Source organism: Bombus flavifrons, chromosome 7 (genome assembly GCF_040668555.2).
Source record: "Bombus flavifrons isolate JBK064 chromosome 7, iyBomFlav1_principal, whole genome shotgun sequence".
NCBI lineage: Eukaryota > Metazoa > Arthropoda > Insecta > Hymenoptera > Apidae > Bombus > Bombus flavifrons.
Window position 1 is genome coordinate 500,620 of NC_138448.1, and position 15,836 is coordinate 516,455.

Below are 15,836 nucleotides of genomic sequence, written 5' to 3' on the forward strand. Positions count from 1 at the left end.
GTTTGTACACCGAAAAACGTTATTCGATATGAACTCTATATCATATATTATTTATGATGTTACCACTGACTTGCATTACTTGTACATGTGAAACGTCAAGGCACATTTCAATGAGTTTATGAACCCAATGAATATATACATATTATGCTGTGAATTCATCTAGCGTGACTTTTGGTTTCCATAAAGACTTGAATTTCATATAACTAAGTAATAATGGTAAGAAATAATACAAACATTAATTATTTTATACACATTAGATACAATTTATAATATTTTAAATATATATTTTCGAAAAACATTTGTTTCATAATGAGGTAATGTTATAAGGTAATGTTGTTATGAAAGATATTTGTAAATATCTTTTACAACTTTATCTCATTATGAAACGAGTTTGAACTAAAGAAGAAAGTACAAATTTTCATTGCTTGATTCAATATAATAATGTTAAAATAATATGTTTCAGAGTTTTGGTTTGCCACCACTTGTTCCAAAACCTACTGTAAACGATCAGTTCAACATTCATGATGACAATTATGGTATACCTAATCCAATGGTTTCAGGGTACGACTAAATTATTACACAATTTTATTCACAGTTGAATTTCTAACATTTAATATCAATCATATTATTATTTCTTGTTAGATTAACAGCATCTAGGCAGCACATAGGTTATGCACATCCATTGGAAGCATCTGAGAGAAGTGTAAAAAAAATAATTTTATTTATTGGAGTAACAATTGAAAATCATAGAGAAAGAACAGGACTGTTGATTTTTTTATTTCATTGCCACTTTGACTAGAAAGGGATATTTTAAAATAAATTAATAAAATACATTGTTAAAAATGGGAAGAGTTTGTTAGATCCAAAGATATAGTCAATGATGTTTCTTAGAAGCTAAAAATATAACTATTAACACTTAGCCAACCACACGCGTCACAATGAGCCATACATTTCTCACTGCAATAGACAAACCAACCTATACACTGTCCACTGCATATTTTTCCAAGTATTGAGGACTAATGTTCACTACTTAAAAAACAAAGAAGTCTAAAAACTATTTAAGTGGTCAATTATATATATATATATATATATATATATATATATATATAAAATTTAAAACATTAAAGATGACTAAAGATAAATAACATGACTTGAACGTGAAATTAAAAATTCATAATGTATTTTAATATTTTTTTACAGTGCGGTATCGTTCAATTATAACTTTATTTAGTCATAACTGATAGTGTACCTTTTTAATTAATTTTAACACCATTAAATTGGTATATTTTATTATGTACTGTACTTTATAAAAGCGGAAAAAATAGCGCAATTAATTGAGAATAGTTTCAGGTAAACAATAACTGATAATAACAAAAAAAGGGGAGGGGAACACGTTACTAAATTCAAAAAAAGAGATCTGTTCGGTCACGCAGCGATATATTTCACAGAGGGGAGAACTCCTTATCTTATTGGCTAAGCGTTAAAACAAATAATATTTTTATATTGTGGTAAACAATATTTTTAAAATTATAGAAAGTGGGAAAGAAATATATTTTTCTAAATATATATATAATTTCAAAATTAAATAAAAGAATAATTTTTATAATATAAGAATAATTGACAACATACTCCATTTTAAACTGCTTCTCTGTAAAGAATGAGAATTGTGACTTATTGTCTTCTCTTGTGATTTTCAATTATTTGTACAAAAATTTATAATATATATTATATATGTGTATATTTTTTAGTATGAGAAAAATCGTACTCGCATGAACATGGTGTTATTAAGAAACACACAAGGATTACATGCTCCAATGCGTCTAGCAATGGAATTAAAAGCTACTGAAAAAATTGGAAGACTTCCATTTCTTCCATCATCACACATGATGAAAGATGTGTTACTTGGAAAGGATGAAGAAATAGGGTAAATTAATTAATATATATCATCTATCTAAATTAAATAATTTATTAGGTAGAGAAATTAATTTGATACCTTTACATTGAACCAACTACAGATCTGTTTGAAATCCAATATTTTCCTCTATTTTTGGAATTTAAACTATCAATTTTAACCATGAATTGACAAAACAAGTAACAATAGTAAAACTCAAATGTAATAAGAACTCGTGGAACTTAATTAAATAAACTAAAATTGGTCCAAAAGTAATAGAGATAAATAAATGCTAAATCATAAATATCTGAAAGCCTTATACAAAAGAGACATTGAATTAATTTCTATATCTAATATAATTAGATTGTATAAATTTATGCATTTATGTGAAATTTAAAGCTATAAAAATAAACAGAATGCATATAAGGTAGAATAAAAAAAGTAGAACACTCATTGAAATTTTTAGTAAGTAAAACAATTTTGTATTTAGGTTTCCCTTCATTATATTCATAAAAATATGTATTTGCATAAATATTCGCAATCTATTTATAATTATACATGTATCCTCAGGACATTAGTTTATAATTTCTGAAACGTTGATTAATATAAATATTAAGATTTTAATAACTTTTTATACATTTAGGTTTGAAGACATATTAAACATACCTGAATTTAGAGAACAAATGGGGCAACCACATGCTGTTGTTGAAAAAAGTCTTGGAATATTATAAACACGGGTATTTCTATTTCTAATGAGTTTGGCTTTGTATTATTGAATATCTTAAGTAACAATAAATGTTTGGTTCTTATAATTAGGTAATTTATTTTAAATAGTTAGATTTATTTAAGTGAAAAATTAAATTTCATTACATATATATCTAACCATACGAGATGATCTATCCTGCTATTACATATTTTCTTAACTTCTTGAATTGCAACACGTAATTCGTTATCTTTCGTATCTTGCAAACGCGTTTGAATTGATGTAAGAATTGTTTACACTTTATTTTCTTGCATATGTAGTACAAAAGGAATATGAAATTTTTCCTTGTATCTGAAATAGTAAATACACACATATAACGCTACATTTCATAATCCTTTATTCGCAATAAAATTATATGATTAAACTATAATTTTTTTTAATTTACTCACAAATTATTGTATCTAATAATTGTTTTTCTTGCTTTGACATAGATTCGAGTTCAGGATTTGGTTTATGATTGTTCAGAATGTGATTCTGCAGTAAAAAATTGTTCCCTTACTAATTTTACTATTAAAGCTGGATGTCTAAGCAATACATTTTCCTTTTTTAAAAATAAATGACATAAATACTTGCATATGCAATATATTAATCACCAAATAATATTTATTTTATTACATAAACAAAAGTCCATATCATAAAATTATGAAATTAAAATTACATAATAATAATTATTATTATACATTGTCTTTACCAGAAGTATCCAAATTATCTAAATATCCATAAAAATATCTTTTAGTATTTTTAACTGATGCAAATGATCTCATATGTGCTACATATTGTGCAATATCTGGGTAATGCTCAACAACATTTCTAAAAAACCATTCAAATTGTTCAGAAGTTAAAGCATCTACTTCTGATATACTTAAAATCCCACCATTTTTTTTTCTTTTTTTATTGTGAGCGAAATCCTCACGGACACCATGCCACTTCTGGGGGAAGCGGCGTGGTAATGTAGAACTCCAACCGACTAAAACCTCCACGATGACCGTCCCGGCTGCGATCGAGAGAGGCCCGGGAATCGGTACGAGCGACACACCGCGCCGCCCCCCTACAATACCTCCCCTAATGGAGCGGTGTGCGGCCATGTCACGGCCGGACTGCTTGGCGGCCCCGAGGCACTTAAAATCCTACCTAAATACATATCTAATACACAAACTGTATAATTTAAAAGTTTACATGCATTAAAACTTAACTGAAGTTTCACCATTCATAATAAATATTATCTATACAACTAGAAATATATTAACATTTAAAACATTGTTATTTTCTTTCAAATTTATATTTTTTAATAAAAATTGTATAATTCTAATTATATATATGCAATAAAATAATTGAAAAATGATAAGTTTTATAGTGAGGATACTTACCACTGATACCGTTCTGTTTCTTTCTTGAGATATAAACTTCTCCAACTTCATTGGAGAGAAGCATGCACGAAGTTCAAAAGATTATCAGTAATTAATTTCACGCACTTGAAACAAAATTTTTTAAATAAATCACGATTATTTTTCAGGGTATAAGTATTTATTTCTGACAATTTATATATCAGTACCATTAACAACAATAACAACTTACAACTACAAATATAAATTACGTTTCGTTAAAAATATAAAATGATCTTCGATATGCTATCGAACTATTAACGCTCAACTATGTTCCATTATTGGCAAATCAAATTCAAGGTTACAGATAAAGAGAGATTTACATATGTATTAAATAAAATAAATATGGCATAATTCGTTATATAAATACATAAACGCATTTAAATATAGTTTTTAAATAATATTAATTATTCTCTTATATACTATAAAATATTCAAAATTTACTTAATTACACCTAAATGTCTAAATACAATATAAATGCAATAGTTTAAAGGACGATAATGATTTTGAAAATCTATTATATTTAATCGAATGTACGTTTTAAAAATTTAGTAGTATTTGAAAAATATAAAAATTTTAATAAATACGAGTAAATGTATTTGAAGCAATGATCTTTTGAATTGATCGAAGCAATGGATTTTTAAATATTATGTGTTTAAATGTATAAATCTCTTATTTAAATATTATGATTTAAAATATTAAACAAGTAAAGTTTAAATTATTCACGATAAAAACTTTAGAAATGTATTATATTTAATCGAATGATATTTTAGAAACATAATAATTTTCGAAATATTATAAATATCTAGATTTAACTACAAACAAAAGTATATTTGAGACAATATGTGTTTTATTTACAATATATTTAAATATTGTAATCCAACGTAAAACTCAAATTATTCAAGTTACAATGTTTTTCATAGAATATTAACTGTATTATAAATCATTACTTAAAACTTAAAATTTGTAAGAAATCATATATCGATCATTTTACGCGCGATGAAATTGTTATATGTGTCACATGTTATATGCGTTCGATGTAGGTATGTAATAAATTTGGTAATAATTAGAATTAATTTCCTTACAACGTTATTTTGTGATAATAGATTTTGTTTACTCCTTGTTTTAAATAACCTGGCATAAAATCACAGTTTATCCGAAGAAAAATAAATATTCAGCACTACGACAGACATGAAAGGTTATCGCAATTAAATTACAGAATTATCAAATAGCCAGTATAGTTCAACGCCGTATCCGATTGTGAGATACTTTTACTTTATTAAATACTATTAAATATTAAATTAATTTGAAATTAATCACAATATCATCATTTCATTATCAGGTTCATTACTTAACTTTTTAATAGAAAAATCTGATAACCTTCGTATTACACAAGACATAATTTCATATAATATTGAAAAATATGGATATTAAGATTTTGGATGGTGGATTTAGTTCACAATTATCCACTCATATTGATGCAAAGATTGATGGCGATCCTCTGTGGACAGCAAGATTTTTAGCGACAAATCCTGATGCAGTTTATGCTACGCATTTAGATTTTCTACGAGCAGGTGCAGATATTATTGAAACAAGTACATATCAAGCTTCAGTTCCTGATTTAATGAAATATTTATCTGTAACTGAGGAGGAAGGTATAAAATTATTACACAAAGCTGTAAATCTTGCTAAAAATGCAGTGAATGATTATATTAAAGAAATTATAGAGAACAATGATATTGAAAATAAGAATCCTATCATTGCTGGCTCCTGTGGGCCTTATGGAGCTAGCCTACACGATGGTTCTGAATATAATGGAACTTATGGTAAAACAACACCTCGTGATACCATCATTGAATGGCACAAATCACGTATAAATGCTCTTGTAGATGCTGATATAAATTTATTAGCACTAGAAACTATACCTTGCTGTCAGGAAGCAGAAGCATTAATTGAACTTTTAAGAGAATATCCAAACATTAAGGCATGGCTTTCATTTTCTTGCAAAAAAGACAGTCAAAACATAGTAGATGGGAGTAATTTCCAAGAAATTGCTTTACGTTGCTATAAAACGGCATTACCAGGACAAATAGTTGCCATTGGTGTAAATTGCATTGCTCCAGAAAACGTAACTCCTTTACTAAAAAATATCAATACAGGGCCAGCAAATGAGTTTATACCATTAATCGCATATCCTAATAGCGGTGAAATCTATTTACAAAGTGAAGGCTGGATAAAAAATGGAAACTCTGCTTCATTTGAAAATTTTATTCCTGAATGGCTAGAACTTGGAATACGTTATCTTGGAGGTTGTTGCAGAATGTATGCAGAAGATATAAAATCAATTAGAAAAGAAGTAAACAATTTCAAGAGAAAAAGGGAGTTATAATGGATTAACTGTTTTATTTAATCAATTATTTTAAATATGTCATTATGTTAAATCAATTATTTTCTTCCTGTTTATTTTAAGTAAAGTTCTGTGACCTTTATATTAAATATTTAGAAAATATATGTATGGTTTTATATAATCTTATATTTTGACTAATATATCTTAACAAAATATATCAAAATTAATAACATCTATATATACAGAGTGGTTGGTAACTGGTGGTATAAGCGGAAAGGGGGTGATTCTACGCGAAAAAAGAAGTCGAAAATATAGAATAAAAATTTTTTTTTAATTTTTCCATCGAGACAACGATCTACAGTGAGATCCATTATAACGTACCGCACGCGTACCGAACGAAAATTCAAAGTCGGCTTTCTCGAAAACAAAGCCACAAACGAAAAATTTTTATTCTATATTTTCGACTTCTTTTTTCGCGTAGAATCACCCCCTTTCCGCTTGTACCTCCAGTTACCAACCACCCTGTATATATATTACGATTAATAATTTTCAGTTAATATTATTTGCTACTAAGGAAGGAAAATATATATATATTTTTTATATATTCATTGCACATACATATATATTGTTATATTTCTTTTGTCATAAAACAAACTGTGTATTAATCTTGTTTATTTGTTGTGTACTGCATTACAATAATATGAAAAGACTATAAAAACTTAAATTCAGCACTATTAGTAATGATAATAAAAAACAACTTCCAATTTCTGTAACAAAAAATATCAATTAATGTTGATTATCAGTTAATGCTTATCACATCAATGTAAGTTGCTAAATTTAAAAATGTTAGGCATACATATGATAGATACCATAACACGTAGTTTATCGTAACATACGTAAACACGTGACTAAATCTGATCTTAATGTAAAAATTGTACAGTGTAGGTACAAGAAGAAAATTAACGGTTTTTAGAACAATTATACTTAAGCTTTTGTTCACGTTAATATTTATCTCACTGATTCGTTATGGACTTTGGAATAAGTATATTTCATAAAGCCAATTGTAGAAATTATTGCCTCAGATTCGCAAACACATTTAAACGGTCAAGACGTGCGTGAAATAATAAAAGTTGGTTTTCTCGATGTTATAAACGCATTACTATTACACAAAATTATAGTTATATTTAAAATGTTTAAAACTGAAAAATAATTTTATATTTTTACTCGTGAATAGATATTCTTGATATAAAAAATATTTGATAACAATTTTAAAAGAGAATCATGCAAGAAGTGAAGGTGTTAGATGGTGGATTTTCTACACAATTAGCAACTCATGTTGGTGATATAATAGATGGTGATCCTTTATGGACTGCACGATTTCTTGTTACGAATCCTAATGCAGTTATTTCTACGCATTTGGATTTTTTAAAAGCTGGAGCAGACATAATTCAGACAAACACTTATCAAACATCTGTTGATGGTTTTTCAAAGTATATGAACCTTTCAGAAGAGGAAGGTCTTAATTTGTTTTCTAAAGCTGTAGATTATGCTAAGGAAGCTATAAATTTATACAAAGAAGAGATAAAAAATAAAAGAAATGTTATAAATGCAAATCCACTAATTGCTGGATCAGTTGGGCCTTATGGAGCTTGTTTGCATGATGCTTCAGAATATACTGGAAAATATTGCTCAACTGTGTCAGAAGAAATTCTTATGAATTGGCACAGACCACGTATTCAAAAATTAATAGAAAGTGGCGTTGATATGTTAGCTATAGAAACAATTCCATGCAAGCAAGAAGCAAAAGCACTGGTTAAATTATTGACAGAGTTTCCAAATAGTAAAGCTTGGTTGTCTTTCTCGTGTAGCTACGATGGGAAGAGCATAGCAGATGGCTCTCATTTTCAAGATATAGCACTATGGTGTTACAAGGAAGCCTTGCCAGGACAAATTTTAGCAATTGGAGTTAATTGTATTGCACCACAAAATGTAACTTCTTTATTAAAGGGAATAAATGAAAATTGCAAACAAGACTTTATACCACTAGTAGTATATCCTAATAGTGGTGAAAAGTATACAGTAAAACAGGGTTGGGTGAAAAAAGGAGAAGGATATTGTTTACAGGAATTTATACACGAATGGCTCGATTTAGGTGTTCGATACATAGGTGGATGTTGTAGAACAAATGCTGTAGATGTGAATAAAATACGAGCAGAGGTAGAAAAATGGAAAAGTAATTAAATGTTGAAATTCTATTATATATATTGCACATTTACACTACAGGATAAAAATAAATCCTTAGGAATATGAGCAGAAGATTTATTAAAATGTTTTTATACATATTTGTAATTAATATAAAATATTTCTCCTATAATCATTTATGGATTACATTTTATATTGGATATATTTTAAGAAACTTTCATTTTTAAATGTAAAAATATATATGTACATAAATTGAGAAAACAGTTTTTTTGCACAATTTCTCCTTTAACAAAATATATGTATAAATAAATTATATAAGATTTTATAAATTATGTAATATATATTTATTTATTTATTTGTTTATTTATTTATTTATTTATATCAAGCCTAATAATATAATTAATAAAATTTAAAGGTCTTTAAATATTCTTTATAATCAAAGCTTAAACAAAGAATATGTCAAAAGATTCCATAACTATTTATTAAACATGTAAAAAATTGGTTACAGAACAGTATAAGTTCCTTATCTATCAAAATACATTCAATTTATTAATATAAATTATATATTATTTATATCATATCAAAAAAAATTCACATTTCACGTATGAAAAAATATTTAAACAAAACAAATACATACTTCAATATTGAACGTTTTACAATATTGACATTATTACAAACAGTTATACGTAATGTGAATATCTATATATTAATTCTCCAAAGACTGGGAAATATAGACCAATTCATTACCTATATAATATAAACTTCCTTCTACATTTACATTTACATTTTTGTTTTCTATATCAACATTAAATACACAATTGGGTGGAATATGAGTTTTACCTTTTAATATATTACCGGACCTAGTCTTTATCCTCGGCCCCATGAGAGGATCATTATAGCGATACAGAGAAACTGACGTTGGATCTAAAAAAAATAAACAATTTAGTGAATAATGTAGGTTAGGTCAAATCAATTTGATTTATGCATACTCTTTATAATTTTGTTTTCTTTTAATAATCGTGATATTATATCCTCTATAGTGTCTCCATCTGCTATTATAATGTCCGTTCTAAATAAACCACTGTACTTCTGTGGATTTATGATGCATACTGACACTCCTTGCTTAGTAGAAAAATTCATGTAAGGTGCACCTGGACAACATTCTTCCTTCGTTTTTTCTGGAGCTTCATCCGTATACCTTATCATGATATCCTCTAGCTAGATGTGAATAGAAAATTATTAAACCTAATAAGAAATATTAAAAAGAATATAATACTTACATCTAATGTATTTTGAAGATATTTTTTGTTATCTTGGAGAATCTTAAACTCGTCAAAATCTAACGTTAAATTCAATGCACTTAATCCGACAAGTTGCATTTTCTCTTTCATAACTTGTACAAATGGCATTATCCGTTTCATATGTTTTTTTAATTCCTGTAGTTTTCCCAATTCTGTTGCAATAATTTTATTTTCTGGTAGTTTATTGTCATTTTTCTGAAAAATAATTTTGCATAAAATATTTTAGTATAAACACATAAATTAATTATATTTATAATATTCACATATGGTATGGTAACAAAAGAGTAGATTAGAGCTTAACGATTAGTAACTTAGAAAAGGATAATTAAAGCGGGTGAGAGTGCGATAGGTAAACATAGGAAATAAGAGAAAAAATACTAAGTTAGAAATATGTCCTAAGCCAATAGGCGAGAATTATATATAATAATAAAATATTTCGAATATTTTATTATATATTACTTACAAGATATAAGTCTTTCATTGTAGATAAAATAGTACTTTGCCAAGGAGGATACGTTTTAGCTACCCAAATAGTACCTTGATTAGGTTTCTCTATAACTGATGTTTCATTTTTTCTCTTAGGTGCTTTCTTTGGCGTTAAATAATTTTTTAAGAGAATCCTAAATGAATGTGCAGCGTCCATAAGATATTGTGATGATTTTATAAGAACTTCATCTATTTCGCCTACTTGGGGCCATTTGGCATTTAATATACTACCTTCCTGTAAAAATGTTATTTCATTATTTTTAACATTAATAAGTTCATTATTGAATTTTATTTATTTCATTTAAATTTGTTGTAGTCATTGCTTAGAAGTTGTATTAAGTAGAAAAAACTTACTTTACCAATTAGAGACCACACATGTTCTGCTACATGTGGACAAATTGGAGACAAGAGAATAATTTGAAGTTCTATGAATTTCATAATTAATGTCCAACTAACGCCATCTAGAGAACTCAATTGTAAATATTTATCTCTTGCTGCTTGTAATTCAAAGAATCCTGTTCTTAGTGCTTCTTTGTATAACATTTTCGAATAATTTTCTCCAGTTTCTTGTATCTTCAGGTTCATTTCACTGACATAATTGTGAGCTTAATATAGATTTTATAAATTTTTCAAAATGAGACTTCATAAATATTTTCATAAGTACCTTTCGAAAACTTTGTCATTAAATGTAGATGATTGTCTTTGTTTATAGGTATCTTTTGAATCCAACACTTCTTTAACCCATTCAATAAAATTATATAATCTAAGAATTCCAGCATCAGCCATGTTTTCTACAAAATTAGCATCTTCCACTGAATCACCAGCATCGGCTAGACAAAGTCGCATACCATCTGCAGAAAACTTCTCTACAGCTTCAGTAAGTGTTAAGAAGTTACCCTCTGATTTAGACATCTAAGAAAATTACTTGTCATTTTCTCAAGTAATTGTGAGATGTATTAAGAAAATCGTATTTCTTACCTTTGCTGAATTTAAGAGGAGATGACCATTTGCTCTGATACCTTTTGGCCATAACTCAGATTGTTTAGGCCAGATTGCAATATGATTATAAATGAAGAACGTTAGATGATTTTGTACTAAATCTTTCCCAGATACCCGTAAATCTACTGGATACCAATAATGAAATTCACGTCGCATATGATCTAATGCCTCTTTCTTTATATCTGTTTTCGGAAACTTTACATCTTTGAAAAATATATAATCCCATACTTCGGATGTCATTTCATTAGCCCTATAAAAAAATAATTCAAACATAATTTCTTTTTATAAAAAAAAGCTAATGTTAATTAATAAATAACTAAAAGTCAATGTTAAAGCAAATAATAATAATTTTAGTAGAAATTTGGAATTTTACTTTATATTGTAAGTATTTGGTTTGTCGCCTTTGAAAGTCCCTCCTTGTAATAAATGTGCCACGGTATAATAAGCCATGTATATTGTTGAGTCTGAGAGTGATTCTATCAACCAACTTTCATCCCATGGTAATCTAGTACCTAGAATTTATACTCATAATACTATGTGCTAGATAAATTACATAACGTCTTTTCCTTAAGAAGTATGTAATCTTACCAAGTCCGTAAGTTCTTGAACATGCATATTCATGTAACCAATTAAGACAGGCTATAAAATTCTTCCTCACTTCTTCATGGAAGGTATTGAGATTATTTAAAGCTTCCACTGCTTCGTTTCTCCAAGTTTCTTCACCATAATCCAAATACCATTGGTTACATAAAGCTACTACACACTCATCATTTGATCGGGAGATTACAGTTTTTTCAGGTTCATAATATATAACTGCTTTTCCTTCATTTATCAATTCTTTTTGTATTAGCTTTTTAACTTCTTGAACTTTTTTTCCTTTATATGGACCAACTAGCAATATACCATCATAAAATCCTTTCAGATACACCATTTCTTTGGCTTCTAATAGTTTAGCTGTGTCATTTTGAGATTGGATTTTTAGCTTATTGTATAAAAATACCGCAGATAAATTCCCGAATTCGGGTATTTCGAGAATAGATATCTATCATATACAATTTTGTTAATTATATTTTGGCTTATAATTTGATACCTTTATTATTACAAAAATACACTACACTTACAGGATCATAAGGCAGCACCATTTCATCAGTTATACCATATTTCTCTCTAAGAGCTTGTTTCTTTTTTAGATCCGTTAAAGCTGCATAATCATCAGGAGAATCGCTAGGTACAGAGGTAACAATTCCAGTACCCTTGTTTTCTTTAATAGTTAACATTGGTAATGTGTAAATCACTTTATTAAATGTAAGAGGTGCCTCTAGTGGTAGTCCTAATATGTCCTATCAATTTTATATTATTTATTACATGATATCATTATAAGCAGATTTTTCCTTATAAATAGTAAAGAAGGAATATTACTTTTCCAGTAAGTTCTAATGTAATTTGTATCTTTCCCTCCTCTTTAAAGAAATCTTGGTAAGCCATATTTCGAGCTGCTCTTTTTGTTGAAATATAAACATCTCCATTCAATAGTGTATAAGCAATATAATTTATATCTGGATGAACCCAGCAATTTGTTTGACCATACATTGTTTCTGGTCTTAAAGTGCCAGCTACTAAATAAACTGGTTTGCCAGAAAGAGATCTATAGGAATATATGAAATGTTCAATATTTAGATCAAATTTTGTAAATTTTTTTGTAATACCTACTTTAAACTTGGAGGATAAGGTTCTCGTAGTTTCATTTTAATTAGTGTATATTCTTGTGGTCCTACGCCTTCTCCAATTGATCTGTCGTGATCCATACAAGGTTGTCCATCTTTTGGTGAATAAATTGAATATCTTTTTCCATATTTTATTTTGTTTCTAGCTTTTAGATGTTGAAATTGCCAACGCACAAATGAATCAAAGAATGGGTTTGCATCAGTTGTAATAAATGTTCTGCGCCAATCCACCTAGAAGAAGTTTCACATTGTTTCTTTTTTAAAAAATTATTACATATTTATTGTCAAGTTATATATTTTTTCTTACATGTAAACCAATTGATTTTAGATCTTTCACAGCAAGAGGTGGAAAATAGTCTAACCAATATGTAGCATCAGCAAATTTCTTGATGTCCTCATCTTTTAAGCCAAGTGTTTGCATAATTTGCCATTGATATTTTGCAGTAACATTTTTTGCAACTGCTTTACTCTAAAAGTAATAATCATTTAAGAAATAACGTATACGAATATTTTATGAATTAATAATGGATTTTTTACCTTTGTTCCTTTGCTTTTATCTTTTATTATTACATCTTCTATAACTTCCTCAATTCTTTTTTCGTTTGGAAATTGTGGTGGATATCCATATAATTCCATTTCTCTCTTTAACTTATCAGCACATGCTTTAATAGGCATACCAGTACAATGAAAGCCAAATGGAAAAAGGACTTTCTTCCCTAAAAGACGGTTGTACCTTATCGCAAACTATAAGTTATACAATAAATTAAAACTGTTATTTAATTTGTACTTGTATAAATTATCTTGTTATTATAAAATGCTTACCTCACATTTTGATAATGAAAATGTATGACCAAGATGAAGTCTTCCATTCATGTAAGGAAAAGGAAATGTCGCAAGAAACTTTTCGTCAGAATTTGTCTTTGGCTCCAAAGGTGCATCTGCCTCAAATATTTTCTCAGCTTCCCATTTTGTTTGCACATCTCTCTCAATTTTTTGAAGATATTCTACTTTAAATGTCCCCTTCCTTTCTGTTGCCTATTTGTAACAAATAATTATAAATATTAGGTTGGTATATATGAAATGTTGTTTCTTTGAAATTTGAATTTGACACACCAATATTAGATATTAAATTTTATTTTATTGTTAATTACATAAGAAATTATAATCAATATTAAGAATATTTACAATGAATATGAAAATTTAATAATTAGCTGACATTAATAATCAAAATACTCGAGAAATTTTTTTATGGAATCTTAAATTTAGAAAAATGCCATGAAACATAAATTTAGTGTTTGAGAAGGTTAAAAACCTATTTCGTTTGGATAATTTTTAATGCATAAATTATTTTTAAAAGTATTGTAAATAAAGTTTGTATCATAAATTTTTATTTTATACAGCATGTAAATTTAATAAATAATTTAAACTAAAATCTTCCAATTTTAATAAATAAGTAAATATATAAATTAAAATATAAAAATTATAAAATAAGTTAAAACATGGATTTTTTAAATAAGATTTAATTAACATTTAAAATAAAGCAATTAATCAAACAAAATAGTTCTCTGTTTAAGCAGTACAAGAAGCTAAGTGATTGAATTTTATTAATTACAGCTGGTACATTTTATCCCTATAGAGGTTATTTATCTTAAATTGTCAATTACTATTCAGATTCTGATTAAGTACAGTAATAATGAATGAATATAGTTTCCAAAAAAGTAGTATTAGTACGTACCATTTTGTTAAAGTTACAAGTTCCAACAAAATCTGACTTAAGTACGTAAGTGTTGAATACCATGTGTTAACGTTCTTACAAGATACTGAACAGGTTCAATAGAAAATGATGCAATTTACACAGAACATTAGATTCGACTAGAACCAAAGATACTATAAACTCTTATAATCCAAGTTACAGTACCACGCCAAAATAATTTACTTAGAATTCTCAATGAGAATTGATTGTAAATAGTCTACCAAATAAAAAAAAAATTTACACAGGTAAACGAATAGATGATAAATGTTTCATTAAGTGATACAGTACTTGATAAAACATAAAAGTAAAATTTTTAAACAAATTTTAATGAACTATATAAAGAAATCTATATCAGGAAAAAATATTTTCATGTATATTTAAAGTTATCCATATATATTATTTAAAAAGTTTTTAGTTTATAGCTAAAGTAGTGATGAGAAATACTTATTTATCAATTTAAAATATGTATTTCATTACGTATTAGCACAAAAAGGCAACGGTGGCAATGAAACAGATTTGGGGAACTGATTAAAAGAAATTCAAAGAGATTATAATAGAAAAATACGAATGTTCGATTGTCTGTATACGGGACAGAAATCTGGGAATGGAAAGAATGGAACAGCATAGAAGCGGTACAAGATAAATACTTGAAATGGATCTTAGGATTCGATTGGAATACACCCAGGTATACAGGGTGGTTGGTAACTGGTGGTACAAGCGGAAAGGGGGTGATTCTACGCGAAAAAAGAAGTCGAAAATATAGAATAAAAATTTTCCGTTTGAGACTTTGTTTTCGAGAAAATCGACTTTGAATTTTCGCTCGGTACGCGTGCGGTACGTTATAACGGATCTCACTGTAGATCGTTGTCTTGATGGAAAAATTAAAAAAAAAATTAAAAAAAAAAATGTTTATTCTATATTTTCGACTTCTTTTTTCGCGTAGAATCACCCCGTTTCCGCTTGTACCACCAGTTACCAACCACCCTGT

The 15,836-nt window shown here is 27.6% G+C and overlaps 5 protein-coding genes across 8 annotated transcripts; 3 read left to right on the forward strand and 2 right to left on the reverse strand.

The window, feature by feature from the left end:
• The first annotated feature begins 60 nt into the window (after nt 1-60).
• On the forward strand, nt 61-2,703 carry Pomp (proteasome maturation protein). The gene is made up of 5 exons (XM_069116867.1): nt 61-216; nt 464-561; nt 643-703; nt 1,749-1,924; nt 2,535-2,703. The coding sequence occupies exons 1-5, from the start codon at nt 214-216 to the stop codon at nt 2,620-2,622; spliced, it is 426 nt and encodes a 141-aa protein (XP_068972968.1). The 5' UTR covers nt 61-213; the 3' UTR covers nt 2,623-2,703.
• A 28-nt stretch (nt 2,704-2,731) lies between these two features.
• Nucleotides 2,732-3,739, reverse strand: LOC138181463 (2-oxo-4-hydroxy-4-carboxy-5-ureidoimidazoline decarboxylase-like). The gene is given in 3 exon segments (XM_069116280.1): nt 2,732-2,945; nt 3,040-3,128; nt 3,335-3,739. Coding segments are annotated over 3 exon segments (708 nt in total).
• Nucleotides 3,740-4,934: 1,195 nt separating this feature from the next.
• LOC138182063 (homocysteine S-methyltransferase) lies at nt 4,935-6,547 on the forward strand. 3 transcript variants are annotated; one of them, XM_069117590.1, is made up of 3 exons: nt 4,935-5,079; nt 5,143-5,296; nt 5,379-6,547. In XM_069117590.1, the coding sequence occupies exon 3, from the start codon at nt 5,460-5,462 to the stop codon at nt 6,423-6,425; it is 966 nt and encodes a 321-aa protein (XP_068973691.1). In that variant the 5' UTR covers nt 4,935-5,079; nt 5,143-5,296; nt 5,379-5,459; the 3' UTR covers nt 6,426-6,547. The 3 variants fall into 3 exon arrangements, with proteins under 3 accessions (XP_068973691.1, XP_068973692.1, XP_068973690.1); XM_069117591.1 differs by having other exon boundaries at nt 4,994-5,075; XM_069117589.1 differs by having other exon boundaries at nt 5,016-5,296.
• A 171-nt stretch (nt 6,548-6,718) lies between these two features.
• On the forward strand, nt 6,719-8,688 carry LOC138182064 (homocysteine S-methyltransferase YbgG). The gene is made up of 2 exons (XM_069117592.1): nt 6,719-7,512; nt 7,618-8,688. The coding sequence occupies exon 2, from the start codon at nt 7,665-7,667 to the stop codon at nt 8,622-8,624; it is 960 nt and encodes a 319-aa protein (XP_068973693.1). The 5' UTR covers nt 6,719-7,512; nt 7,618-7,664; the 3' UTR covers nt 8,625-8,688.
• Nucleotides 8,689-9,272: 584 nt separating this feature from the next.
• Nucleotides 9,273-15,023, reverse strand: LeuRS (Leucyl-tRNA synthetase). Of its 2 annotated transcripts, XM_069117571.1 has the most exons (16): nt 14,831-15,023; nt 13,918-14,130; nt 13,633-13,839; nt 13,403-13,564; nt 13,082-13,326; nt 12,791-13,016; nt 12,493-12,711; nt 11,960-12,413; nt 11,745-11,883; nt 11,351-11,621; nt 11,037-11,284; nt 10,727-10,961; nt 10,350-10,607; nt 9,866-10,081; nt 9,575-9,803; nt 9,273-9,509 (listed from the first exon to the last, which is right to left on the reverse strand). In XM_069117571.1, the coding sequence occupies exons 1-16, from the start codon at nt 14,891-14,893 to the stop codon at nt 9,292-9,294; spliced, it is 3,603 nt and encodes a 1,200-aa protein (XP_068973672.1). In that variant the 5' UTR covers nt 14,894-15,023; the 3' UTR covers nt 9,273-9,291. The 2 variants fall into 2 exon arrangements, with proteins under 2 accessions (XP_068973672.1, XP_068973673.1); XM_069117572.1 differs by lacking the exon at nt 14,831-15,023 and having other exon boundaries at nt 13,633-13,811; nt 13,918-14,054.
• Nucleotides 15,024-15,836: the final 813 nt, after the last annotated feature.

Bases quoted from the DNA above. Each gene is read 5' to 3' on its own strand.
- Pomp (XM_069116867.1), top strand. The intron at 562-642 runs GTACGACTAAAT...ATTTCTTGTTAG, and splicing joins CCTAATCCAATGGTTTCAGG to ATTAACAGCATCTAGGCAGC. The intron at 1,925-2,534 runs GTAAATTAATTA...TTATACATTTAG, and splicing joins GGAAAGGATGAAGAAATAGG to GTTTGAAGACATATTAAACA.
- LOC138182063 (XM_069117590.1), top strand. From the start codon at position 5,460: ATGGATATTAAGATTTTGGATGGTGGATTTAGTTCACAATTATCCACT.
- LOC138182064 (XM_069117592.1), top strand. From the start codon at position 7,665: ATGCAAGAAGTGAAGGTGTTAGATGGTGGATTTTCTACACAATTAGCA.
- LeuRS (XM_069117571.1), bottom strand. From the start codon at position 14,893: ATGGTATTCAACACTTACGTACTTAAGTCAGATTTTGTTGGAACTTGT. The intron at 11,285-11,350 runs GTAAGAAATACG...TAATTTTCTTAG, and splicing joins TCCTCTTAAATTCAGCAAAG to ATGTCTAAATCAGAGGGTAA. The intron at 10,608-10,726 runs GTAAGTTTTTTC...ACATTTTTACAG, and splicing joins TGTGGTCTCTAATTGGTAAA to GAAGGTAGTATATTAAATGC.